The 27918-nt window shown below is 51.1% G+C and overlaps 1 protein-coding gene across 4 annotated transcripts; it reads left to right on the top strand.

The window, feature by feature from the left end:
* The first annotated feature begins 16360 nt into the window (after positions 1 to 16360).
* SPACA6 (sperm acrosome associated 6) lies at positions 16361 to 27875 on the top strand. Of its 4 annotated transcripts, XM_068528970.1 has the most exons (9): positions 16361 to 16963; positions 17245 to 17322; positions 23251 to 23319; positions 24016 to 24039; positions 24412 to 24489; positions 24620 to 24729; positions 25170 to 25326; positions 25412 to 25622; positions 25924 to 27875. In XM_068528970.1, the coding sequence occupies exons 1-9, from the start codon at positions 16750 to 16752 to the stop codon at positions 25955 to 25957; spliced, it is 975 nt and encodes a 324-aa protein (XP_068385071.1). In that variant the 5' UTR covers positions 16361 to 16749; the 3' UTR covers positions 25958 to 27875. The 4 variants fall into 4 exon arrangements, with proteins under 4 accessions (XP_068385071.1, XP_068385068.1, XP_068385069.1 ...); XM_068528967.1 differs by lacking the exon at positions 25924 to 27875 and having other exon boundaries at positions 25154 to 25502; XM_068528968.1 differs by lacking the exon at positions 25924 to 27875 and having other exon boundaries at positions 24620 to 24727; positions 25170 to 25502.
* The last annotated feature ends 43 nt before the right edge of the window (positions 27876 to 27918 follow it).

Here is a 27918-nt window from a genome sequence, read left to right on the forward strand (position 1 = left end):
CAGAAAGAAGTTTTTGTTCCCATATTGGGAGAAAGGACATGACTGCAGATGATACTTAGGAGAATGACATCATCCACAGAAAGCCTCTCAAATAAGATGCAGGGCTGGTAGTTTTGCATTTCCTGTACTTTTTTGGCATGGGAACTTCAGTTATATTCTCCTGATATTAAAATCCTGGAGGGCTGCAAGATTTGGAGGACCTCGTTTTGTACCATGCATGATTTTAAAATCCCTGAGGGTATCAATCTGAAATACGACAATTTGGACATAATTGAAGGAGGACAGAAGGAGCCAAGAACAAAGGCATAACCACTGTCTGAGGACATGGTATGATGTAGTGAAGTTAAAGAGTGGGGAGGAAATCATGCAGGGCTCCATTTAGCATGGATGTCAACCATGGGAAAGATGGCATCCACACTCGAGCAGCAATGACTCCAGGGCTGAGGAAAAACACGAGGCACCTGTGAAGATCTGGTTCTCCCTTGATTTGGCTTCTGGTGAACAGGCAAGGTCTAGCTCATATCTGTGTTTTATTTGGCTGAAACGGTTTGGAAATATTTTAACTAAAAAACTTAGACTATTTAAACGTTGGGAAATATCTCACAATAACATGAAAGCCTTCTTGAAAAAATCAGGTCTGATATTCTCACAGAGTAGCCATCAGCCGAGGCTGAACAATAACTGATCTCCTTTACTTTGCTACACTCCCCACCATGCACTATCGTCTCCCTCCGCTAAAGCCAAATCCAGGTACCATTTGTCAGAACACGTGCCCAGTTGTCTTCCTTACACTAATCTACTTCACTCATTTACCATAGCTGCCTTGTCCATGTAGAGATTTGATCTGGGAGGCCCTGAACCTACCAAACAAAAATCCCACAAGCTGTAAGGTGTCTCTAACTGGACTTAGCCAAGGTCAAGCACTCCTTGAGAAAGGAGAAGAAACCAAAGTTCAAGGGCTCCGCCTGCTGGACTTGGCGAACTTAGCATGTTTAACATGTGTCGGAGCTTCAGTTTAGGGAAACCATGTTCCCAACGTGCAGATGTGATAGGCCCAGCCTCCAACAAAAATATGACACACACGCAGAAAGAGAACAAAAATGACATAGCAAGAGGACTTCTGGTTTCAGTCCTAACATTCAAATTGCTTGGAAGTTGTCAATCTCATTCTGACAATGAGAAAAATGTGAACAAACTGGGAATCAATGATTTTTCTCAGACCCATAAGAGAACTGAGATCACAGAGCAAGCCACCACCCCAAAATCTAGAGAGACTGGAAAATCCAGAAAGTTACAACTGAGATCTTTCTCTTCACTTTCTGCTCAGCTTTGCTGTGAACCTAAAACTGCTCTAAAAAACTGTCTATTATAAGAACACCACTACTACAGTCGAAAGAGATAAACCAAGCATCAGAACAAGACTCTGAAATGACCCAGATGTTGAAATTATCACACAGGGAATTTAGAATAGCCATGATTACTATGTTAAAAATTCTAAAAGAAAAAAAATAGACAACATGCAAAAACAGATGGTAATGCAGCAGAGAGATGGAAGCTCTAAGATAGAATCAAAATGAAAGGCTAGGGGGCTTCCCTGGTGGCGCAGTGGTTGAGAATATGCCTGCCAGTGCAGGGGACACGGGTTTGAACCCTGGTCTGGGAAGATCCCACATGCCGCGGAGCAACTAGGCCCGTGAGCCACAACTACTGAGCCTGCACGTCTGGAGCCTGTGCTCCGCAACAAGAGAGGCCGCGATAGTGAGAGGCCCGCGCACCGCAATGAAGAGTGGCCCCCGCTCGCCACAACTAGAGAAAGCCCTCGCACAGAAACGAAGACCCAACACAGCCAAAAATAAATAAATAAATAATTCTTAAAAAAAAAAAAAAATGAAAGGCTAGGAATCAAAAACACCGTTAACAGAAATGAAGAATCCCTGGTCTGTCTGACTGACAGCAAACTAACGCCTCCCCTGCAACACTGAGATGGGTCCAGGAGAGAAAATCCCTCAGGTCCTCGGGTCCTGGCTTGGGGAAGTATTGACTTCTTAAAAATATTGAATATTCTAATTCATGAACACGATATATCTCTTATTTAGGGCTTCTTTAATTTCTCTCAGCAACATTTTCCAGTCTTCAGGGTAGCGGTCTTGAAACTATTTGTTAGTTTTACTTTTAGATATATTGTGGATTTTCATTCTTTTTAAAAAGATATTGTACTTTTAATTTAATTTTCTGCTGTTGCTAATATGGATGTAGAAGTTATTTCTGTGTATTGATTTTGGTTACAGCTACTCTGCTAAATTACCTACTAATTCCAATAGTTCGCTCGTATATTTTGTTTGCTTGTTTTTCTTTTTGGTTTTTGGCCACACCAGGCAGCTTGAGGGATCTTAGTTCCCCGACCAGGGACTGAACCCGGGCCCATGGCAGTGAAAGCACAGAGTGCTAACCACTGGATAGCCAGGGAATTCTTCACTTGCATATTTTGTGTTTTCTCTGTACACTGTCTTGCCATTGGAAACAATGATGTTTTGCTTCTCTCTTTCCAATCACTATGCCTTTTATTCCTTTTCCTGCTTCATTGCACCCTCTAGTAATTTCATTACAATGTTGAATAGAAGTGGTTGGAATAGACATCCTTGTCTTTTTCTTGACCTTAGAGGAAAAGTGTTCAGTATTTCACTATTTAGTATAACTGAAAGCGCATGTTACATAAGTACAGTGAATCCAGGGCTACTCACCCAAAAAAAAAAAAAAAAAATTCTAGATAGTAGTTTGTATTTAGTTTACATACAGGTTTTAAAAACTTTTTAAATTCATCAGTCACAGTTTAACACTTGGAGATATCTCGCAACAATCCGAATGGCTAACTTCTCTTGAAAAATTTAAATATCTGGCATTCCCATGTGACAGAAATCAGCTGGGGCTGAGGGGGAGCTGCCCAGCTTTACTTTGCCGCATTCTCCCCTGCTGCGGTCTCCCCTGCACGGAGGCCAAAGTTCAGGTACCATTTGTCAGTATACTTGTCCTGTTGTTTTTCTAACCCCAGGCCTCCTGCACTCACTTTATTTTTTTTTAATGGTTTTTTAAAATATATATTTTAACATTTATTTATTTTCTTTATTTTTTTCCCGCTGCGTCTGGTCTTCGTTGCGGCCCGCGGGCTTCTCTCTAGTTGTGGCTTTTGGGTTTTCTCTCTCTAGTTGTGGTGCCCGGGCTCCAGAGCTCATAGGCCCTGCAGTTTTTGCGGCACGCAGGCACGCGGGCTCGCGGACTCTCTCGTTGAAGGCGTGTGAGCTCAGTAGATGTGGTGCACGGGCTTAGTTGCCCCGTGGCATGTGGACCTTAGTTCCCTGACCAGGGATTGAATCAGCATCCCCAGCACTGGAAGGCGGATTCTTTACCACTGGACCACCAAGGAAGTCCCTGCACTCACTTTTATACCTGCTTTTCTACTGTGGGGACTTAATTTTGTATCTCCTGGGAAAATAGATGCACTGACGCATCAAACAAAAGTTCCTCCAGCCAGAGGCTTACTCTCTGACTTCATTCCTCAAGAGTGGATTTGCTCAAGCTGAGGTAGGAAAACAATCAAAGTCTGAGACCGCCCCCTGCCGGACAAGGCGCACTCAGCAAGCTTGACTGGTAAGTTCAAGGAGAGACCAAGATCTCCAATTTCTTCCAAAACACTTCTGATAAAATTCTTTAGAAATTTATTGTATTGAAGTATAGTTGATTTACAATGTGTTAATTTCTACTGTACAGCAAAGTGATTCAGTTATACATATATATACATTCTGTTTCCTATTCTTTTCCGTTATGGTTTATCACAGGATATTGAATATAGTTCCCTGTGCTATACAGTCGGACTTTGTTGGTTATCCATTCTGTACATAATAGTTTGCGTCTGCTAATCCCAAACTCCCGATTCATCTTTCCCCCACCCTCTCTCCACTTTTTACAGATAATAAAATATAAAAGGAATATAGCATGAAAAATTAGAGAGTATTTTAATTGATTAACTGTATCAAACAAAAAATGGTAGGTTGTAGCAGCTTCCCACTTATTGGAAATTACAGAGAATTTTCTTTTTAGATATAAGCAATGATAAGACACCAAAATCAAAACAGAACTAGAAAACCTAGGGGAAATAATTAAGGAAAAACAATGACAATTAAAAATTAAAATGGACTTAGGAGAATGAAATACAATATTTGGCACACAGAAAATAAAAACCAGTGGCGTAGACTCCAGGGTTGGGACAATCACTCAGGATGAGGGGGAAAGAGCCAACCGTGAAAATGATGAGAAGAAAGGGGATAGCTCGGGAGGAACCTAATTACTCGGAGAATTCTTTGTTCAGTTCATTGTTAATAACTAGAAAATTGGGGATAAATGGATGATTTTTCAGGAACATGTAAATTTCAAAAAAAAAAAAAAAAATCTCAAGAAGAGATGAACATGTTAAATAAATTAGTAACTATAAAATAAACTGACAGAATCATATTAAATTATTTCAAACTATCTACAAACAGACAATGCTGATTCAATGTAAACTAAACATAAAAATGAAAAGTTGGGGACTTCCCTGGCGGTCCAGTGCTTAAGAGCCTGTGCTTCCACTGCAGAGGGCGCCAATTCCATCCCTGGTCGGGGAACTAAGCTGCCACATGCCGCAAGGCACAGCCAAGAAAAGAAAGAAAGAGAGAAAGAAAGAAAGAGAGAGAGAGCGCGCGAGAACGAGGTGGGGAGGGAGAGAGGGAGGGAGGGAGGGAGGAAGGAAGAAAGAAAGAAAGAAAGAAAGAAAAGTTTTCCCAATTATCTGTATAGAGCCAGCATCATTAAATATAAAAACCTAATATGGTAACATGAAAAGCATTAACTACAGATGAATCTGCCTTTTGAAGGTTGATGGGGAAATTCCAAAATAGATAACTAGCAATAGAAACCTCCAGTAAATTAAAAATATATACCATGGGGAGTTCCCTGGTGGCCTAGTGGTTAGAATTCCAGGCTTTCACTACAGAGGCCCAGGTTCAGTCCCTGGTCAGGGAACTGAAATCCCGCAAGCCGCGGGATCACATATATGTGTGTGTGTGTGTGTGTGTGTCTGTGTGTGTCTATATATATATATATATATATATATATATATATATATATATATATCATGGCCAAATGGATATTACCTAGGAATACAGACATGATTGAATATTCGAATATCTATTAAAATAAATCTTCATTTAAATAGATCAAAGGACACTGTGCATATCACTGTGTTACATGCTGAAATGGAGCTATTAAAATTCAGGTATCATTTGCAACAAAAATCCCCTTATATAGAATTATTTTCTTAATCTAGAATTCTATTTACCTACCTACCTATCAAGTCACATAAAACCAAAAACAAGCTAAATGCTTCTATGTAAAACACTGCATTGGCCTACCCTGGGATTTTTCTTTTCAGTCTTTACTCATTTCCAAAGCAACCTCATCTAGTCCGAAGGCTTTAAATACTATCAAATATTGACAACTCCCAAATGTATATCTATGTATATCTTCATCCTAGTCCTCTTCGCAGAACTCCAGACTCATTTTTTTTTTTTTTTTTTTGGCTGCGTTGGGTCTTCATTGCTACATGCGGGCTTTCTCTAGCTGCAGCGAGTGGGGGCTATGTAGTGCACGGACCTCTCATTGCAGTGGCTTCTCTTTGTTGCAGAGCACAGGTTCTAGGCACATGGGCTTCAGTAGTTGTGGTTCACAGGCTCTAGAGCGCAGGCTCAGTAGTTGCGGCTCACAGGCTTAGTTGCTCCACAGCATGTGGGATCTTCCCAGACCAGGGCTCGAACCCGTGTCCCCTGAATTGACAGGAGGATTCTTAACCGCTGGACGGCCAGGGAAGTCCCTGTAGATGTATTTCTGATGTATTTGTTGGGGGAGCTGAGCTCCACATCCTACTACTCTGCCATCTTGATTCTCCCCTCACTTCTCTTCCTCTTCTGATCAGTAGAGCTCAGGTGTGGCAGAGCAAGATAGATACCTGTGCAGAGAGGTGACCTGGAATGCAGTGTCTCAAACAGAGTGAGGAGAGTGTCTACCCAAGAATGTCAGAGAGAAGTGTCAGAACCTCACCTAGGCGAGGAGGGCATTTGCGTGTTGAGAGCGTCAGGGTTGGGTGGGGACATCCCAGTAGGGGAAGGGGAGCCGAGCAGAATAAGGACCACCGCACTGGGAAGGAATAGTGGCTGTGACGGGGAACTAGTTACACTCAGAGGAACTAATCAAGGGAATTCCCTGGCGGTCCAGTGGTTAGGACTCCAAGCTTCCACTGCAGGGAACACAGGTTCAATCCCCGGTCGGGGAACTAAGATCCCACATGCCACGCGGCAGCCAAAAAAAGAAAAAGAAGAAAAAAAAAAGAGGAACTAATCAAATAAGTAAACACATTATGGCTAAGGGGAACAGATTTCCCTTTCTCAGAGAAGGGATTTTCACATATGGGAAGGCAGAAAACCAGAATGACCCAAGTGGTATTGGGTTGGAACTAGAGGTAAAGGAGTGAACTCATGAATTTCAATATGTGTTTTATGAATGGATTAATGAATGTGTGCAGACGAGAGACTATTTCCAACTAAGTCAGGAACGAGACAATAAGCTCCCACTGTCACAATTATTATTTAACATTCTAACCGTGGGGTTCTTGGTTGTGAAGGAAACCAATTTGGGTTAACTTAAGCAAAAAGGGAATTCATTCATAGGACATTGGGCAGCTGACAGATAGGATGAGAAAGCTTTAGTTCCAAGTTTAGAAAATGGGTCAAAACCCAAGGAAACAATGGAAGGAGAATCATCGCCAAGTTTGCCGAGGGACAGCCTCGTTCAGTGCCAAGGCCATCAGAGGGAGCACAGGACCCTTCATGATGTCTTTATAAAGTCTCAGTTCATTCAGACACCTGCACACTAGCCAGTAGGTTTCAGGGAAAGCAAGTGTCTAGCCTTTAAGTCCTTGGTGGTAGGAAGTAGAACCTCACCCAACGGTGGAATTCCCAAACAGAGAAATATAGTTCAGCTCCTCAGTGCAAACTATATTTGCATACCCTCATTGTTCTGAGGATGCTAGCTAAATGCAATTATAAAACAGAAGCAAATAAGAGGTATAGATACTGGGAAGGATGTATCCTTATTATTTGCAATTAGTGTGATTATATACCTAGGACATTCAAAAAGTATCTGGAAATCTATTAGAAGCATATGATGACGCGTTTAGGTGTCAAGTTATACCACAGTTTTTCAACTTTGACACTATTGATATTTGGAACTGGACAATCCCTTGTTCTGGGGGGGGAGAGGGAAAACGTCCTGTAGGATATTTTGCAGCATCTCTGTCCTCCACTCACTAGATGCCAGTAGCAGCCCTCTCCCCCACTCAGTAAGGACAAGCAAAAACGTCTCCAGACTTTGACAAACGTCCCCTGGAGGGAGAACAAAATCACTCCCATTTGCATCACATTAATTAATTTATAAAAGTCAATAACTTTCATCCATTAAAAAATGACCAATGGAAAATTATTTTTGTTCCATCTGGAATGACATTGTGTATGGTGTGAGATAGGGATCTAATTTTACTTGTTGCTTCTTCATCAGATCTTGATTAGTGTATATAGCTTATATCTTGCCAAGTCAAAGAACTTGATAATGAGTTCTGTTTTTCTGTAAATTCTCTTGGGTTTTCTAGGTAAGGGATCCCATCATCTGTAAAAGATGACAATCTTGTATTTTCATTTCTCACTTTTACACTGCTTGTTTCAATTTCCTGTCTAGCTGCCTTCCCTGGTACTTCAGGAGCAATTATAATTGTGTTAATAGTGAGACTCTGCCCCAGTGTTCATAGTAGCACTATTTACAATAGCCAACACATGGAAGCAACCTAAGTGTCCATCAACAGATAAATGGATAAAGAAGATGTGGTATACACACACACACACACACAATGGAATACTACTCAGCCATAAAAAAGAATGAAATAATGCCATTTGCAGCAACATGGATGGACCTAGAGATTATCATATTAAGTGAAGTAAGTCAGACAGACAAAGACAAATATCATGTGATATCGCTTACATGTGGAATCTAAAAAAATGATACAAATGAATTTATTTACAAAACAGAAATAGACCCACAGACATAGAAAACAAACTCATAGTTACCAAAGGGGAAAGGGGAGGGATAAATTAGGGGGTTGGGATTAACACATACACACCACTATATATAAAGTTTAATAAACAGCAAGGACCTACTATATAGCACGGGGAACTGAATTCAATATTTTGTAATAACCTATGAGGGAAAAGATATAATTGAATCACTGTGCTGTACACCTGAAACTAACACGACATTGTAAATTGACTATACTTCAATAAAATTTTAAAAATAAAAATAGGGACTTCCCTGGCGGTCCAGTGCTTAAGACTCTGCATTCCCAGTGCAGGGGACACAGGTTCAAATCCCTGGTCGTGGAACTAAGACCCCACATGCCACATGGCTCAGCCAAAAAAATGAAATAAAATAAAGTGAATTTAAATAAATTTTAAAAATAAAATAAAATAAAAATGAAAATAAAACTTTTTCAAAAGATGAAAAATAAAATCTTAGATTCTAATCAGCTCTGTTGGGGGATCGCAAATGAATGAATGTTCTGATTGGCCCGTATTGGGTCACATGCCCAAGCTATGTGTTTTGGGGGAGGGAGGAAGGGCGTTTTGCTAGAACATTCTTGTTAGAGTGACCTGGAGTGGGTGTCTCACGGGAAAGACAGGCTCTATTACCAGAGGAAGGGGAAGTGGATGGCTTGAAAAAATGGTACCCACTCCCACTCCAGTCTCCTTGAACCTCAGAACCACCTTCCTTCCCTTTTGCTGAGATGTGAAGAGTGGAGCAGTTGAAGGCTTTCACCATTCAGATGACTAGAAGGCATGGCCCTAAGGGGAAAGAGATAGGCTGTGGAGGAGCCCTCCCTCAAAAATCACACCAACCCCCCCCAATCCAGGAAAGGGTTAACAGTGGGAGTAAGATTTGTCATCTTCGTCCCACCCACCACCACCACACACACAAAGAAAAGGTGGCCCTGTCCCCAATTCCTGCAAGTCCACCAGGGCAAATTGCCATTTGGGATTATTTAATGGCACGATGGGAGTATCTGTTGCATTTGGATCCTCTGGTATTTTTGTGCTCTGCCAGCCTGAGGATTATCGCACCTGTGGGGATTAAGTGGTGCTGCAGGGGATTGTCTTGAGTTTGGAGTTTAACCCTCACATGGCAGCATTCTCTGACGGTGCTGTAGGATTATGTCCGGTTGGGGGTTGATTCCTCCCATGGAAGGATACTCTGCTACTTGGAAGTTCTTCATAACCTGGTGCCCCCTTTTCTACAGCATTAATAAATGAGTCCTTGATCCAGACCTACTTCAGGGCAGGTTGAAATGTCTTTCTGGCTAACAGTTCCTGTTCCAGGAAATTGGGGATGGCCTTATGAAGGGTGGGGTGTTTCTATTTTCCATTGGCTTGCTGTTCTGAAGGATAATAGGAAAGGTGGAACTCGTGTCTCAGGAGTTGATGGGAATGGTGGTCTACCTGTATCTTAAGGGGATGGGAATTATGGATGTTGGGTACCAAGGGCTGACAAGAACTGTAGTAGTTGTGTGCAAATGTCAGATGGGAGTGGTGGATCCCGAGGCTCAGGGGCTGATGGGAATGAATGGTGAATCCTGAGTCTCAGGGGCTGATGGGAATGTTGGATCCTGAGTCTCAGGGGCTGATGGGAGTGTTGGATCCTGAGTCCCAGGGGCTGATGGGAATGTTGGATCCTGGGTCTCAGGGATTTGTGAGAATTGCAGTAGCTAAGTCTTAGGTGCCAAGGGATTTGTGAACCTTGTATATCAAAGAAGGATGGAAATAGTGGTTCCTGTGGGTAACTAACCAATGGTAATGGAGGCCTTATGTTTCAGGAACTAATGGGAATTATGTTCTTTTATCCCAGAGGCTTAAGCAAGTCCCAGCCTAACCCATAAACCATTTGTTATTCATCCAACCCTCCATTCATTCATTTAGCAAACATTTTCCTGAGTCTCTGCTCTGAGCCACACCCTATGCTGAGTGATACTGAGGACAGAGATGACTCAGACCTCAATGGTGCCCTCACTGAATTCTCAGAGACAGACCCAGACATCGAGAATCACAGCACAATGGCGGGGGTTGGTGGGGGGGGAGGTGGGGGGGGGGAACACTTCCCTGGCAGTCTAGTGGTGAAGACACTGCACTTCCATTGCAGGGGGCAGGGTTCGATCCCTGGTGGGGGAACTAAGATCCCACATGCCACATGGCGCAGCCAAAAAAAAAAAAAAAAAAGAGAGAGAGAGAGAAAAAAATAAAAAATACAGTGGGATCAGGGTTAGTACCAGGAGACGGCAGGGTGGTGTGGTTACTATCCTGAGCTGACTGCAGGGTATCTGGGGTGAGTGTAGACTAACAGTAATTCTGGATACCAAGTCAAGGTACAGGGTCTGACAAAAGGTCCTTTTATTAAATGTGAATTTGTGTGCATGACAAGTCTAACCTCTGCTGGAGAGCAATCCCAGGTGAGTTGCACATTTTCCCAGAGGCAGCCCATCTCCAAAGAAAGGGCATAGAACTTGGAGCCAGAGAGGCGTGGGTTCGAATCCTAGCTCTGCCATTCACTTTGTGAGCTTGGGCAACTCACTGTTCAGAACTCAGTTCCCTCATCCTTACATGAAGATAAAACAGTTCCTAAAAATAAGACTGCTGTGTTAACTGAATGACATAATGTATAACAAATACCCAGCCCAGGGCCTGTCCCTAAGTAGACATTCAATAAAGGGTATGGTTGTCATCATTATTATTCCTATCATTAGTAATTAATGACAAAATTTAAAGGCCCTAGAAGTATTTATCAAATATCTGGGTTCAGCAGCTTAAGAGCATTGAAAGAAATCAGTTCTTCAAAAAGTCCAGTAATTTGCATATTCATAAGCATTAGTTTCTTTATGTTAAAAAAAACTCCTCCTAATTGATTGAATAAGTAGGGACGAATAAATTTATACAACGGAATACTATACAGCCACTAAAATGAATGAGGTACCTCTATAAGCTATACAGATACAGGAGGATCTTCAGGATATAGTGTTTAAAAAAAGCAAAGTATAGAATAATATGATCCCACCTGGGGACAAAAAAGGCGGGGTGGTATAATATATGTGTATAAATGTATAGAATTTCTCTGGAAAGATACACAAGAAACTGGTAAGCATAAGCTGTCCCCAGAGAGAAGTGGGTGGCCAGGGACAGGGCAGGAGGAAACTGCATTTTTCACTGTTTGAGCTCCAGAACTCTATACCCACCACATGTCTTCCCTAAATGTCCTCCGGCCCTTGATGTCCACAAGGTCCCAAGCTGCACACAGCATCTTCCCTCTCCTGTACTCCCTTCTTCCTACTGGTTCCCCATCTGGAATAACTCCTGTCCCCTCACTTTCAGGGCCAGACTTCTGGCTGTTGTACCTTCTTCACCTCCTCCATCACCCCCCTCACATTCTCTGCCCCACCACCTCCTCTGGGTCCCCAGGGTCCCAGCCCCTGAACAAGCATCCTCTTCCCCAGCCTCCCAGCCTCCAGTAGTCTCTCCCCCTCAGCTCATCCCCCACGGCCCTCAGAGGGGTCTTTCTGACACCCAGCTCTGACCCTGCCCCTCCCCTTGCTCACAGCCCTCCAAGGATCCGGGTCACCCTCACGGGAAAGTTCCCAGCCCGGCCTTCCGAGCGAGGAGGAACCTGGCCCCGCCCACCACCCCAGCCTCCTCTTCCAGGCTCCTGGGCTCCCGTCAGACCTGACTGCCTGCCCTTCTCCCAGAATGGCCCCTGGTTTCCTGCCTTTGGGTCTCTGCTTGAGCTGTGCCCTCTGCCTGGAACGCCCTTACTGCTGTCTCTCTCTCCCTCTCCTCCCTCTGTCTCTCAACAATTCAGATCTAACTTCTCCCAGTTCTTGGAGGTCACAATCACAACCACGGCCTTCTCTGGAGGTCCTTTCAGCTGTGCCGAAAGGATTCCTCCCACAGACGCTGGTTCCCTCCCTCTGTCAAACCCTGACCGCCCTGAATTGGAACTGTCTGCGTCTGGGTCTGTCTCCTCCGTAAGACTGTGCGCTCCGTCTGCAAGGGCAGGTCTGGGTCTGATTCACCCTTCTCTCCCCAGTGGGTGGGTGGGTGGAGAGCCCGAAGCCGAGGGAGGGGAAGGAGGCCGGGAGAGCAGGAAGGGGGAGAGAGAAGAGGGGGGAGAGGCGCAGACCCTGATTAGGGGGGGGTGATGTAAGGAGAAAGAGAGAGACGCGGAGACAAGAGACAGAGGGAAACGCACAGGGCCAGGAGGAGGCAGGCGGGCAAAGAGAAGGAAAGGGAGGAGAGGTGGAGGGGACGAGAGAAAGCGGAGAGAGAGGAGAGAACCGGCCCCGGCCGAGGGAGGAGGGAGGGAGGGAGGAGTGGGAGCGCTGCCGGCTCTGCAGCCTCCCGGCCCCTTTTGTCCCTTCCCTCCTCCCTGCGTCACGCTCCCCGGCCCGGCCTCCCCTCCCTGCTCCCTCCCCCGCCCCGCTCCTCCTCCCCGGGGCTGGATGGAATTTTTTCCCCTGGACCGGGGCCAGCTCCGGGGCGGGGGGGTGGCGGCGTGGGGGGGGAAGCCAGGCCGGACTGGGCCTGGCGATGGGGAGGGGCCGGGGCGGGGGCCCCCTGGGGAGGGGGCTGGTCCGGCGGGGTCCCGGGCGGGGGAGCCGGGCCCGCAGAGCCGGGAGGAGGCGCAGGCCGGAGGGAATCGGGGAGGAGGGAAGGAGGATGGCGGGGACGCCGGGAGGAAGGGGAGAGGCCGTCGGGCGGCGGAGGCGGGGAGAGGATGGAGAGCTGTCGGCGGCGGCGGCGGGGCCCGGCTCAGCCCGGCCCGGGCGCTGCCCACCGAGACCCTTCCCCCCGACGCTGGAGCTGCAGAGCCGTGAGTCTGCGGAGAGGGAGGGGGATGGGGCCCGGGACCCGAACTCCAGGGTCCCTAAGGGGAGGAGGCAGCCGGGGGCCTGGATTTCTGGGTTCTTGGAGGAGGAGGGGGCTGGGAACCCAGACTCCTGAATCCTTGGAGGAGGGGACTGGGGGCCTGGATTCCGGGATCCAGGAGGAGGAGCGGGCAGGGAACACCTCCTGGTTTCCATTGGGAGGAGAGAGATGGGGCTGGGGTAGCTAGGTTCGGAGCTGGAGCCGGCTAGGGCGAGATGCCCTCCCGCGCCCTCAGGGGAGGTGGAGGGAGAGAGTCTGGCTTTGGAGGTGCCTGTGGCAACGGAAGGGTTAACGTCTGGCTGGAGGGGAGGGGGAGGGGCAGGGAAGGGGCTGCGGGGCTTTGAGGGGTCAAGGGTGAGCCGTGCAAGTGGGAGGGGGCTGCAGAGGAGTGGGGGAGGCTGTCTGGGCTGCCAGACAGGCCAGGGTCAGCGGCGGGGGCAGGGGATGTCTGGCGGAGGAGAGGCCCAGCATCCAGGCTCCCCTGGGGACCCGGGATTCCAGGCCCCAGCCCCCTCCTCCCTTAGACCTGGGAGTCCGCGACCCAGCCCCCTCCCTCAGAGTTCCAGAATGCGAACCCCTAGCCCCCTTTACCCCAAGATCCAGGAGTCTGGGCCTCCAGCCTCTCCTCCCCTCAGACCTGGGGCTCCACGTTCCAGCCCCCGCTCTCCACGAAAGCCCAGTGTTCGGGCCCCCAGCCCCTTCCTCCCCAGAACCCAGGAGTCCCCACCTCCTCTTTAGCCCCAGCTGGAGTCCAGCCCTCTGGGGGTTAAGGGGGCGGGGCCAACTGGTTGCCATGGTGCCAGACTGTTTGGGTCTGCTCTCTGACCCTTGGGGGCTCCCCAGGGTCTGCAGAGAGGGGGAGGGGGACCCAGACCTGGGGGAAGTCCAGCTCCAACCTTTTCCCCAAATCCGGCCTATGGGCCCAGGGAGTTCAGGCCTCCACCAAGGCCTTGTCCAGTGACCTTGAACAAGTCCTGACCCTTCTCTCTGGGCCTCAGTTTTCCCGAGGAGAAATGTGTGGGAGGAGTGGGGAGATGCTCAGGTCCTGCAAATCTTTAAGATTCTCAGCTTCCCCTCTGCTCTCACCCCCCTCCTCAGGCCCCAGGCAGCCCCGGGGCATGCTGGGAACCCAGGCCTGGGCTCTGGGCCAGGTTGTTGGGTGGGGGGGCGGCGGGGGCAGCCTCCTCCCTTCCCCTTCCTCCCCACCTTGGCCTGACTCTCGCCCCCGCCTGAGGGTCTGGGAGGTTGGGAAGGAGGGAAGGGGAATGAGAGCTGGGACCGTAGACCCGTCTCTGGCCCCTTCCTCCCCCCTTGCCTCCTCCGCCCCCTTCCCGCCTCTCCTCCCCCTCCTCAGTAGGTCGCTACCCCAGCCCTGGGCCCCTTCTCGAGCCACCCCAGCTCCAGACCTGGCTCCGAGCTGCTGCGAGGGGGAGGGAGAGAGGGAAGGAGAAAGGGAGAGAGAGAGAGAGAGAAGGGGAGGGAGGGAAGGGAGGAGAGAGACCTAGGAGGGAGGGAAGGAGAAAGGGAGAGAGAAAAGGAGAGAGACAGAGGGGAGCGAAGGAGACAGAGGGATGGAGAGAAGGCGGGGAGGGAGAGGGAGGCAAACAGGAAAAAGGGGGAGAGGAGAGTGAGACAGGGAAATTGAGGGAGAGAGAGAAGGAGAGGGACAAAGACGGGGTGGGGGGTGGGGGAGAAGAGGAGGGTGAAAGACAGAAGGGAAAGGAAAAGAAAGAGAAAAGAGAAAGGAGAGAGAACCAGGAGGGGGGGAGAGGAGAGAGAGACGGACTGAGAAAGGCACCGTGAGGAGGAGAAGGCAGAGCTGAGGGGGAGGATGGGCAGCGCAGAGCCGGGGAGAAGCACGCAGAGGCTGGAGGAAATGGAGACCAGGTAAGACAGAGACGGAGCCCGCGGCAGCAGAAAGAGACACGGCAGGACGGGGAGAGAGAAGCAGAAAGATGGAGATGGAGCCGGAGACAGTGAGAGCAAGACAGACGGAGCGCTGGACAGAGGCGGAGGCTCTCAGGTGCACAGACTCAGCCCAGGGGTGGGAAGGGTGGGTGCTGGTCCCGCTGCCTTGCAGGCCTGGCCCCTCCCACTCACCAGCTGGCTGGGGCTCAGCCTTCCCACCTGCAAAATGGGGGTGCTGATGGCACCTTGAGCCCCTGCCTGCCACATGACAGAGGCCTGGGGCGGTATCAGCGCTCAGGGATCGTAGCTGTCAGTGTTGTGCATGATGAGAGGCCAAAAGAAGGGAAGAGAGAGGGGAAAAAATACCCAGAAAGGCTTTGACGGTTTTATATCCCGTGGGCGGTCTCCACACCGGTCCTGGATTTCCGAATCTGACAGGTAGGTAGGGAACCGTCTTGTCCAAGGGACCAAACTCCAAAACAGGTGAGGTTCCCTCTGACCCGGGATCCAGGAAACCAGGCTGTGTCTTCTCCAAGGAGGCAGGCCTGGCCGGACTCCCAGGTCTGAGGGAGGGGGCTGGGGGCCCGGCTTCCTGGGTCCCCAGGGGAGAAGGGGGGCTGTGGACTTGGACTTCTGAATCTGGGGGAGGAGAGGGGGGTAGGGGGCCTGGATTGCGGGGACCTATGGGGAGGAAGGGGCCTGGGGCGTGAATTCTTGGGTCCCTGGTGAGGAAGGGGCCGAGGGACTGACTCCTGGGTTCCTTGGGGAGGAGGGGGCCGGGGGCCCGGATTCCTGGGTCCTGGCACCCACCCGTAGAACCGACCTTGCGGGGCCTTCGCCGCACACAAGCTCGTGTCTGTGGGTCCGTGTCGGGGGCTCACCATCGCGGCTGGGGCCTCCCCGGCCCTCCCCGCCCTCCCTGGCCCCCGTCTGTCCGTCCAGTCCATCCGTCTGTCTGTCCACCTGCCGCGCCCCCCGGGCTGAGGTAGGAGGTTGTATAGTTGAGGAGGACACCCACGGAGATCACTATACGGCCTCCTAGCTTTCCCCAGGCTGCGCCCTGCACGGGACGGCCCGGCGGGGACCCCTGACCCCGGTCCCCTGCCCCACCCCGCCAGGCTGGGGAGAGGGGCTGCCGCAGGGATCCTAGGAGGAGAGGCTGGGCTGCTCCTCGTGTCCTCGTCCCTCCATCCCTTCCTCCCCCTTCCCTCGAAGAGTTCCTCTCCCATCAGGATATCTCTGCTTTGCTTTCTCTCTGTCTCTCCATCCCCGCTGGGTCTCTGCACAGTGACCTCTGAGACCCTGTCTCCATCTGTCTCTTATGGTGCTTTCTGGGTCTCTGACGCTCCCGATGTCTCTCCATGGCTCGGTTTCTGTCTTTCGGGCCCTCACGGTGTCTCTGTGCCATGTCCGTTTCTGCTGCACCCCACTACCACACCCCAGGGCCTGGCGGGCCCCCGCACACCGTACTGCCGGCCTCTGGGTCCCTGAGACCCTTTAACCTGTGAGGACGTCCAGGGTCACAGGTGAGGTTCTTGGGAGCCTGGCATCCGGCCCAACCATCAGCCTGGGGTCCGACCCCTGACCACTGACCCCACACACCCTTCCTCCCTGAAAACCCTGGAGCCTGACATTGGACTGGAGACTGAAACCCGACCTCTGACCCCCTATCTTGAGCCCCTCCCCCACACCACGGTGACCTCACAAAAGTCTCCAGCTTCTCCACAGGCTGAGACCCTCCGCTATGGCCCTTCTGGCCCCAGGGAGCGCTGTGCTGTCCGCCCTGGTGGCCCTCACGGTTTTCAGGGCCTCCGCCTTGGCCTGTCTCCTCTGCTTCACGTCTTACAACGAGCGCCTCCAAATCTGCCAGATCTTCACCGGCCTGGAGAGCCCCGACCTCGGGAAGTGTGAGGAGGCCTTCACAGATGCCTTTAAGGGCCTCCTGGACACTGAAATCAGTGAGGAGACCCCCCCACCATCCTCCAGGGCCCCAAGGGGGGCATGTGGAGGGAGGGACCAGAGAGGCCTGGAGAGACTGAGGGGGATGAAGGCTCAGAGACGGGAGGATGGAGACTTGGGGGGGGGGCAGAGACTCAGAGACGGGAGGACAGAGACTTTGCGGGGGCCAGAGACTCAGAGACGGGGGACCAGAGACTCAGAGAGAGGCAGAGGAAGGTCCACTTTGGGGACGTGGTGTTGGGGGAACCGCTTCGCCCCAGCTCCTGCCTCCGACCCCCAGACTACGATGAAAGGAGCCACCTGCACGACGCCTTCACCCAGATGACCCACTCCCTGCAGGAGGTGGCCGCCGCCCAGGGTGAGTGGGGCGGGGCCGGCAGCGGTGGGAGATGTGGGCTTGGAGCCCCCAGGAGATGGATGTTTGTGCGGGGAAAGCCCAGAACTTGACAGTGATCTCGGAGGAGGTGACGCTTGAAGCTGAGGGAGCTGGGCAGCCTTGTCGGGGAGAGGAGATGGGCAGGGGCTGGTGGGGACAGTGCAGAAGTAACTTAGAGTCTCAAGCCAGCTGAGATCAGGGAGATGTGCGTTCTGACCTCACTGTGTGGCTTGCCCTCTTCCTGGCTATGAGATTCTGGATGCGTCACGCCCCCCGGCCCCGCCCCGGGCCTCAACTTACCCATCTGAGAGATGGGACAATCTCCTTGCCTCCCAGGGTGGCCTCAGAGCTCAGTGAGAGGGAGGGGCACCCCCAGTGAGACAGACTTCAGGGAGGAGATCTTCCTCTAGGATAAAACACACATATTCCCTACAGTTAACAAAGTAATTCCACATTTTTGACATGTGAGGCTATTAGGGGGCCGGAAGACAGGTAGGAACAGGGAGAGAGAGGATGATTCAGGTGACAGCTGTGAAGGGAGACAGGCGCACGTGACAGCCTTGGGGTGGGTGAGACACACACTGTAGAGAAACACATGCGTGTGCCGGTGGGGAGGGACCTCAGGGCTGGGGCGGCCCTTTCGGCCCAGGGGCAGCCTGAGCAGTGATCACAGCAGGCCACCGTGGTCACGTGACACAGGATCCCCCCCCACCCCCACGCCCACAGTGTGCTGGAGACTGGGGGTGGGAGCGCTCACTGCTTTGCAGCATAAACTGGCCACGTCAGTGGTCTGGGGGCTCTGCACTTATTTCTGCATCTTAGCTGTTAACTTCTTTTGCTTCCTGCTCTTGCCACGGAGCTTTTTGACAGAGATCCCTAAACATGACGAGGTTCCCATCTACCCAGGGGGCGCCCGGGGGGTCCAGCATGGAGAAGACTTCAGCTGCGGATCCCCCGCCCCCAACTGGAGAGCTGAGGAACTCAGAGCTGGCTGGGGAGGAGGGAGGAGGATTCCAGGAGATGCCTTTTCTCCCCAGTGTAGGCCAACTTGTCACAGAAGGTTTTGAAAAGAGCAGAAACAAGTCCAGCTCTGGGTGTAGAAGACCCTGGCGAGGGCTGTGTGTGGGACCGACTGGAGCAGGGGAGAGAGTGGAGGCTGGGAGGCCTGGGCGAAGGCTGCTGTGAAGGAGGCCAGAGCTGGGGCGGGGATTGTGAAGGTGGAGAAGAGGGGATCGGGTGGGGAGAGTCAAGGGCAGGAGGGATGGGGCTTGGATCTGTGAGCTGTTCAGGAAAAGGGGAAGAAGAGGGTTAGGGGCCGTGCCCGGGGTCCGGCTCCATGCCTGAGGGGGCAGTGGGTCATCCCTGAGACGGGGAGCCTGGGAGGAAGAGCAGGGGTGGGGGCAGATGGCCAGCTGGGCGAGGATGTAATGACTGCGAGGGGCCTGGGGGACATCCAGGGTTCAGCTGGGAGTCAGGGAGACTTGACACTCTGTCCTGAAGGAGCAGGGCTGTGAGCCGGGGAAGGGCAGGGTCAGCTCTGGGTGTAGAAAGATCCTCTGGGGCCATATGGAGGACGGACTGGAGGGAGATTGGAGGCTGGGAGAAGCTGGTACTCCACAGGTATTTATTGAATGTGCCAGGAACACCACCAGGGACACAGGTGTGACCAAAACTGCAAGCCACCTGCCCTCAGGTTGCTTATGTTGATTATTAAACATAATCAGTGAAATGCCATTGATGTCAGTTGGTGATCTGTGCTGTGGAGGAGAACAGAAGGGGAAGGGAATGGGGTGGCCAATGGGGTGATCAGGAGAGGTGCAAATGGGAAGGTCCAATTGAGCAAAGACTGGAACGAGGGGACAGTGAGAGCCATGCAGATAACCTGGGGAGAGAGCTTCCAGGCAGAGGGAAGAGCCAGTGCAAAGGCCCTGGGGCCAGTGGTTCTCTAGCCCCACAGTGTATGTCAGAATCTCCCGGGAGCTTATTAAAATGCAGACTCCTGGGCCCCACCGTCTGTTTCTGAGCAGTAGGTCTGAGGTGGGGCCCAGAAATGGACATTTCTAACAAGTTCCCAGGAGCTGCTGCTGCTGTTCTAGGGACACACTTTGAGAACCGCTATGGCGGGCCCTTGGTCTGACTTTAGCTGAGGTGGCTCCCCTTTCCAGCTTATACCCAATGACCGTCACTTTAGCCAGTCTCTTCGGCTTTTGCTCTTGATATAGGGAAGCCATTGGAAGATTTTAAGGAAGGAGGGTGTCTGACTAAGGCCACGTGGGTCAAGGGCTGAAGCAGAGAGACCAGTGAGGTCAGTGGTGGCTCGGACCAGATGTGGTGGTTCAGGTGGGCCCAGACCAACCTGCCCCTTACATGGAAGATGCTGTGTTTTGTTTATATATTTTTTTGCTGGCCATGCGGTGCGCCATGCGGGATCTTAGTTCCCTGACCAGGGATCGAACCCGTGCCCCCTGCAGTGGAAGCTCAGAGTCTAAACCACTGGACCACCAGGGAAGTCCTGGCAGAGTTACTTGTTAATTATCTTCCTAAAGGATATCCTTGCATCAGCCCTATGAGGTGGAGTTTTATAGCCCCATTTTCCAGATGGGCAAGTTGGGGCTCAGCTGGACAGGGGGGATGGACCCAGGAGATATCTGGACCAGACATATATGGGGTGAGGGGTATGGGAAGAATCGAGGATGACTCCCGGGTCTCTCCCAAATGGAGGACCTGAGAGATGGACGTGCTGACTCAGAGTGGCTCCCGGTGGTGGCAGGTGACACTGTTAGTGTATATAAACCATGGAGTGGCTAATATGGTGTCAAGGAGGGCAGTGTGTGTACCACAGGTAGTGGTCGCATGTGGAGGCTCTGGAGTGGGACCACCTGGGTTCAAATCTAGCTTTGTGACCTTGGGCCGCCTTCCTAACCTCTCTGTGCCTTGGTTTCCCCATCTCAAACTTGGGGATGGGAATACCAGTAGGTGACCCTTCTATAACACGGTGTGCCAGGCACCATTCCAAGCACTTAGAGACATTATCCCACATGGTCATTAAATGGTACCTGGCACATAGTTTGGAAGGGGAATGCTTTTATGTTGTATGACATTAAATCCTCCCCGCCAACCCTGTGAGGTAGACACCAATATTGTCCCCGTTTTATGAACGAGGAAACTGAGGATCGGGAAGGTTAAATACTTGGCCGAGGTCACATAGGGAGGAGGATGTGTGATGGCTAGCTCAGGTGTGAGACAGGTGTGCTTATAATTGGCAGAGACAGGACTCAAACCCAGATGATCAGAAACAGTTGAAGTTCCTAATGAAGCACCTCTTTTGGGGGAGACTTTATAACATCCACCCGCACCCCCCTTGTGGTTCAGTTGATATAGCCCCTGCCCCTTGGCCTCTCTGGACATTTCACTCCATCCCTGCTTTACTCCCATGCTTCTCCCCTGCCCCATGGCTGACTTGGTGTATCCCTTCCCCGTGAGTCATTTGGTTTGGTCCACAGATACTCCTTAGATGCCTCCTCCAACATCCTGGCCTCTCATTTGAGCACCCAACTCGGACCACATCCTCCTGACCATCCTGCCATCTCCAGACCACACGCCTGCCTTGTGGCCAAGGAGAGACCACTAAGTCCTTGACCCCTCATTTTAAACCTGCTTCCTGGCTTCAGTGCCCCCTCCAGCTTCTACCCAATGATCATCACTTCAGCCAGTCTCTTGCCAGTATTCTCAATTCCCTCCTGTTTTGTATGGTTTTAAATTGCAGAGAAACCTGCAATGGCTTAAGTAAGCTAGAAGTTTATTTCTCCCATAAAAAAAAAGTCTTGAGGTAGGCACTTAAGGCTAGTATGGCAGCTCCATTTTCCTGGGAACCCAAGCCCGTTCCAACTTTCTGCCTTACCATCTTAGAGTATACCCCCTTATCCTCATGGTCCTTTATAACTGCTAGAGCACCAGCCATCAAATCTAAGTTTCAGGCAACAGGATGGAGGAAGGGGAAGGGATCAATAATATGGCACCATTTCTCTCTTAAGGCTACTTTCTGTAACTCACACGTGACATTTGCACTTAATCTCAAGGAGCAGAAGTTGGTCATACGATCACAGCTAGGTCACATGACCACAACTAGCTGCAAGGGAGGTTGGGAAATGCAGTCTTTTAGCTGAAGCTGGGAAGGGTGCTTTCTCAGCTAAAATGCAGTATTATGTTACTAAAAAGAAAATAGATATTTTGAGGCAACTGGCAATCCCTGTGTATTTGTTTGCTAGGGCTGCTGTAACAAAATACCACAGACCGGGTGGCTTAAATAACAGAAATTTATTTGTTCACAATTTTGGAGGCTAGAAGTTCAAGATCAAGGTGTCAGTGTCAGCAGGGTTGGTTTCTTCTGAGGCCTTTCTCCTTGGCTTGTAGATTACTGTCTTCCCTCTGTGTCTGTGTCCAAATTTCCTATTCTTCTAAGGACATCAGTCATATTGGATTAAGGCCCACCCTAAAGACCTCATTTTAACCTAATTACCTCCTTAAGACTCTATCTCCAAGTACAGTTACATTCTAAAGGCCTGGGGGTTAGGACTTCAACATATGAATTTGGGAGGGACACAATTCAGCCCATAGGACCCTGCCACGTTTCTTGACTTCCAAAACCACCTCCCCCTGTAAATCATTCCACCCATCCACTTTGAAAAAGCCCCAAAACCTTATAGCTTGGAGGCCATTTCAGTGGTCAAAACTCAAACATCCATAAGGACAGAGAACATAAAAAGAGTGAGGGACTTCCCTGGTGGTTAGGACTCCATGCTTCCACTGCAGGGGGCACAGGTTCGATACCTGGTAGGGGAACTAAGATCCCACATGGTGCCATGTGGCATGGCCAAAAAAAATAAAGAAGAGAAAGAAAAGGGGAAAAAAAGGAGTGCAAGAGGGATAGAAATGAAGAGGCTGGGAGCTCTGTAAAAGTGAGTGTGTGCCCTGTCTGAAGGGGAAGGCTGCTACTAAGCTCCAGCTAGCTGCTGCCTCATGGAAATACCGTCTCTCTTACAGCTCTTCCAAATTTCTTAAAGGGATGCCAAACATTTTATGTGACTTTTCCCAAATTTTATATGATGGCAACTGGTTCATTTTTAAAAATACTTTCCAGGCCAAATATAACACATCCAAAGGATGGATTGGGGCCACTGCCTCCAGCTGTGGTCTCCATTCCAGTTGGATCCTGGAATTCATTCTACACATACTTATTTCTAAGACTCAGGGCCCTCTCCTGGGTTCTGAGGACACAGCACTAAGAGACAGACTTAAATGATCACTATGTATATATAAATGTATGTATTTGCAAACTGGTGAGAGCTATAATGGAATGAATGGGGCACTATTAGAGACAAAAATAGGGGACTGGATTAGATTATACTTGTGGTCAGGGAAAACCTCTAAGGAGGTGACACAGGGTGTGACATGAAGGATGAGTAGGAGTAGGGGTAGAGATGTGCTAGAAACTGAAGGTGGCATGTGCAAAGGCCCTGAGGTGCTAGAGAGTATGGTTCTTTTCATATTAGGGGGAATGAAAGGTGGGTATTAGGGATGGAATAGAGAGGGAGAGTAAGCCAGACCATATAGAGCCTCGTAGGCCTTGAAAGAAATGTGACTTTTATCCTCCCTTTCCCCTCAACAAGATAACACAGATGATGCTGAGGGGTTCCATCAGAGAGATTAGTCCAGAGTCAGCAGAAGGAAGGAGATGTGGGGATTTGTCAGCCTTTGGGGTAGACAGGGTAGGAGGATGTGGCATATACCAGAGACATGGGGGTGGAGAGGGGTTGGGGGAGGGGCACAGGCACGATGACAGCGAGTCCTGTCAAGCTCGGCCAGCCTTGGGGAAGGGTCTTTACTACAAGGACTCCCTCTACCCTCCAGGGTCCTTTCGGGTTGCCTTTCCTCATGCCGCGGAGAAAATACAGAAGATTATATTACAGCTTAAAGAAGGTAAAATAGACCATCTTCCCCCAGGCACAGACAATTAGAAAACCCCACTCCCGAGACCCCCATCTGCTCCCTTCAGCGCAAACCCCTGGCCCGATCTCTGAGCCGAGCTTCCCTTGGTGGGTCACTCGGGTCACAGCCTCTTCCTCTGCTCGGACCACTGTGGGTCCGGCCCCGGCCCTCCGACGGAAGGTTATCTCTAGCTGGGACCGCTTCTTAGGACGGTCCTGTCCCAGATTGGCCCGGGCCTCTTCCTGGATCTCTGTGTCTGGCCCTGTGCACTCTCTGAAAGGTTTCCTTTCCAACCGGGCCGCCTTAGGGCCTACTTCCAGCCTGACCACACCTCTAACTGGGCCCCCTAGTTAGACTCTGTCCCCTCCGAGCATCGCCCAGGATCTAAGCCCGCCCCGCTTGACGGGATACACCGGAGCTGGCCCTGCTTCCTTGGTGAGAGCAGCAGGCCTGCCGCCCTTTTCCCCCGACCCCGTCTGCCTGACCTCTTAGTGGAATGCTGCAGGCCTGGCCCCGCCTACAGGTGGAATGCTGCAGGCTTGGCCCCGCCCCCTAGGTGGACCGCGGCAGGCCTGGCTCTGTCCTCTTGGAGGAATGCATCCGGCCCAGAAACGTTTCCTCTAGGGGAACTTCAGGTGGGCACCTGCCGCGACTTACAGGGTAGTAACGCTTGCTCTCTCTCCGCAGTCCGGGCCTGCATCCCTCCCTGCGGTAAGCACATCACTCAAAGCTCAGAATTGCGGGGGAAGGGAGGTGGTAGGGGTCGAAACCTGGGACAGATGGGAGAGGATGGGTAAGGGGGCCTCTGATCCTAAGGGGGCCAATACGAGCCACGGGGAAAAGTAAGTAAACCAGGTATTGTTCACAAACCTCATAAAAGGTGGGTCCGAAAACCAAAGCAAACCAATAGGAATCCTAGAGGCTGGAGAGTGGTGAGAGCTGGCCAATGAGCACAGGGAAGGCGGGGCCCAGATTCTGTCTGGCAGGTAGAATCCAAGGAGGTTAAATAGACCTTAAGGTGGCCGAAGGCACCCGGGCTAGGGGAGGCAGATGGAGCCCAGATCCAGCGTTCCCGTCCCATAGGACTCCAGGAGGTCGCCCGGCGTTTCCGCTGCCGAGGGTGCTACTCCACGGTCTGCGACCTCCCGCTAGACTGCCCAGGTGAGGGGCGTGGCCTTGAAGGGCAAGAAACCTGAAAAACTGGAAGAGGGAGCTGAGTGAGGAGGAGGCGTGGTCTGGGGGCGGGGCCGGACGTGGGCGGGCCGAGGCGGTGATGCGGACTTGTCTTCAGTTCAGGACTTGACGGTGACTCGGGGTCATCAGGCTATGTTCTTTTGCACTGTGAACTTCCAGCTGCCTAAGGAAGAGATCACCTATTCCTGGAAGTTCGCAGGAGGAGGTGTGAGTCGGGGAGGGTCCAGCATGAAGAGTTTAGGAGGCGGGTGATGCTTTACTAGAGGATGGGGAGTCAGGATGCAGAGGGTGGGGACTCGGTCTAGATTCAGACTTCGTGCAAGGGGAGGGTCTCGGCATTTAAGGCTAAGGGGCAAAGCTCACAATGCAGAACCTGGGCTCAGGGGTGGGTTATCCGTAAAGGTTTTCGGCAGGAGAGCAAATACTAGGCCCAAGAGGCGGGGTCAAGACTTAGGAGGCGGGACTATGCGTGAAAGATCGACAAATATTTAAGAGCTGAGGGTGGGGCCAGGGCTTAGGAAGGCGTGGTCTAGCTCGGGGGCGGGGCTTTACGTTGTGGTTTGGCGAGTCGGGGCGGGGAGAATCTCTTCTGGGCGAGGGGCGAGGGGCCCCCCTCCTCTCGCCGCTCCAGCCCGAGCGTCCCGCAGCTCCGGACTCAGGACCTGTCCTACTTCCGAGAGATTCCGCGGGCCCGAGGATACCTGGCACGGATCCGGCCGGTGCAGCCCACGCACCGCGGGACCTTCTCTTGCGTGATCACACACGACCAGCGCCCCCTGGCGCGGCTCTACTTCTTTCTGAACGGTGCGGGCGGGGCGGAGCTGCGCGGCAGGGGCGGGGCTACGTGAGGGGTGGGGCTCGCGCCCGGCTGACGTGCGCGCCCCCGCAGTGACAGGTCCGCCACCGCGCGGGGAGACTGAGCTCCAGGTTGCTTTTCGGGAAGTGTTGCGCTGGGCGCCACGGGAGGGGGAGATGATCGAACCCTGGACGCCCAGCCTGGGCGAGCTGCTGGCCAGGCCCGAGGCTCTGACGCCGGGCAATCAGTGCCTGCTCGCGGTCGCTGTGGCCTTAGCCTCAGCCAGTGCGACCGTGCTGGCGTGGTGAGTCCCCGGGACCCCAGAATCCCAGCATCTGGCTCTCCTTTCCCAGACCCAAGGGTCTGGGTTTCCAGCCCCTCCTGCCTCAGATCCGGAAGTCCGAGTCTCCAGACCCTCTTACTCAGGAGTCCAGGCCCCCACCCCCTCCTTCCTCAGACCAGGAGTCATAACCCCCAACCCCTATTTTCTCAGATCTAAGAGTCCAAGCCCTATCACCCACCTTTGGGACCTAGGCTCCAGGACCCAGATTTCTGGTCCCCAGCCTCTCCCACACACACACACGAACATCTCCTTTTTTCCCCAGGATATTCTTTCGATGGTACTGCAGCGGCGACTAACACAGGTATCTTTTTTATCCTATTTCCATCCCTAAAATAAAGAATCTATTTCAGCTCTCTAGATTCTTTCATCTTCGAAGGTGGTCACTACTAATTTAGGAGGAAGAGCGGCACACCCCAAAGGTGCCCAGGTGCCCATGCCCCCATAACGACGGTAAGAGGCGCAGCTGTCGCAGTGCAGGGTCCTGTACTGAGGCAATAGGTGCAAGCCCAGGCCCCTCCCCGGATTTCTGGCAGCATCCTGGACATTTCCGCCTTTAGCAGTCACCCTTAAAGAGTCCTTGATATCGCCCTGAAAGCCTGTTCCTCCCCCAAGACCTTCCTGCTGTCGTAAAGGGCACCATCATCCACGCAGCTGCTCAACCAGAAACCGAAGTTGCGTTTAATTCCTCCTCCACTTCCAGTCTAGGTCCAAATCTCAGCCTTTTCAATTCCTAAATATCTCATGGAGCTGCGCTCTTTCCGTGGTCCGCCACCATCTCTTGCGTGGATCACTGCGGCAGCCCGTCGCCACTGGCCTCCCTGGCTCTGCTCAGCCTTGTGTCAACGCAGTCCATTCTCCACAAAGCAGCCAGAGTGATTTTTTTTTTTTGCTACTTTGGCTAAGGTTTTATTTTTTTAATTTTTATTGGAGTGTAGTTGATTTACAATACTGTGTTCCTGCTGTACAGCAAAGTGAATCAGTTATACACATACATATATTCTACTCCTTTTTAGATTCTTTTCCCATACAGGTCATTACAGAGCATTGAGTAGAGTTCCCTGTGCTATACAGTAGGTCCTTATTAGTTATCTATTTTATATATAGTAGTGTGTATATGTCAATCCCAACCTCTAGAGTGATATTTTGAAGTTTGTCAGATCAGGTCACTCCTCTGCTCAGAACCCTTGAGTGGCTCCCCATTGCCATTGGAACAAAATCCAGTTCCTTGTCAAGGCCTCCAAAGGCCCCCAAGGTTCTGGTTAACTTTGTCCCACCCCACTCTTCCCCCTTGATCTTTCTATCTTGCAGTTCCTCTGGCCTTTGCTCATTCGTTGTATTCATCATGATTCTTCTCATTCTCTCTAGGACCTGGGTACATACTATTTTCTGCCTAGAATAATGTTGCCTTTTTTGTCTAGTTAACTCAGTTATGATTTCCCCTGAATGGCCTTTACATGCATTAACCCATTTAATCTCCAGGACAAGGCTGTGTGGGCAGGCACTGTGTTTATGTGCCTGACTCCACCTCCCTCTCCTCCCCCTCTTTACTCTCTAGCCCCACTGGCCTTCTTTTTTTTTGCCCCTTGAACATGCAGAGTTCAGTCCTGTCCCTGGGCCTTTGCACATGCTGTTCTTCCTACTTGAAATGACTTTACTCTGAACCTCACAAAGCCACCTCCCTCTCATTGCACAGGTCCCAGCTCAAATGTCACCTCTGACTACTCCCCTCCTCCCACATGACATCCCCCTATTTTATTTTACTTATTTTTAATTTTTAATTTTATTTATTTATTTATTTATGGCTGTGTTGGGTCTTCGTTTCTGTGCGAGGGCTTTCTCCAGTTGCGGCAAGCGGGGGCCACTCTTCATCGCGGTGCGCGGGCCTCTCACCATCGCGGCCTCTCTCGTTGCGGAGCACAGGCTCTAGAGCGCAGGCTCAGTAGTTGTGGCGCACGGGCTTAGTTGCTCCGCGGCATGTGGGATCTTCCCAGACCAGGGCTCGAACCCGTGTCCCCTGCATTGACAGGCAGATTCTCAACCACTGCGCCACCAGGGAAGCCCCTTATTTTATTTTTTATTTTTTAATTTTTTTTAGCTGTGCCACGAGGCTTGGGGGATCTTGGTTCCTGACCAGGGATCGAACCCGGGCCCTCAACAATGAAAGCACTGAGTCCTAACCACTGGACCACCAGGGAGTTCCCAACATCCCCCTATTTTAGCTTGTGCATTATATGTGTTCAGACCTAATGTAGCCTTA

The sequence above is a fragment of the Eschrichtius robustus genome, chromosome 19 (genome assembly GCF_028021215.1).
Source record: "Eschrichtius robustus isolate mEscRob2 chromosome 19, mEscRob2.pri, whole genome shotgun sequence".
NCBI classification, from domain to species: Eukaryota; Metazoa; Chordata; class Mammalia; order Artiodactyla; family Eschrichtiidae; genus Eschrichtius; species Eschrichtius robustus.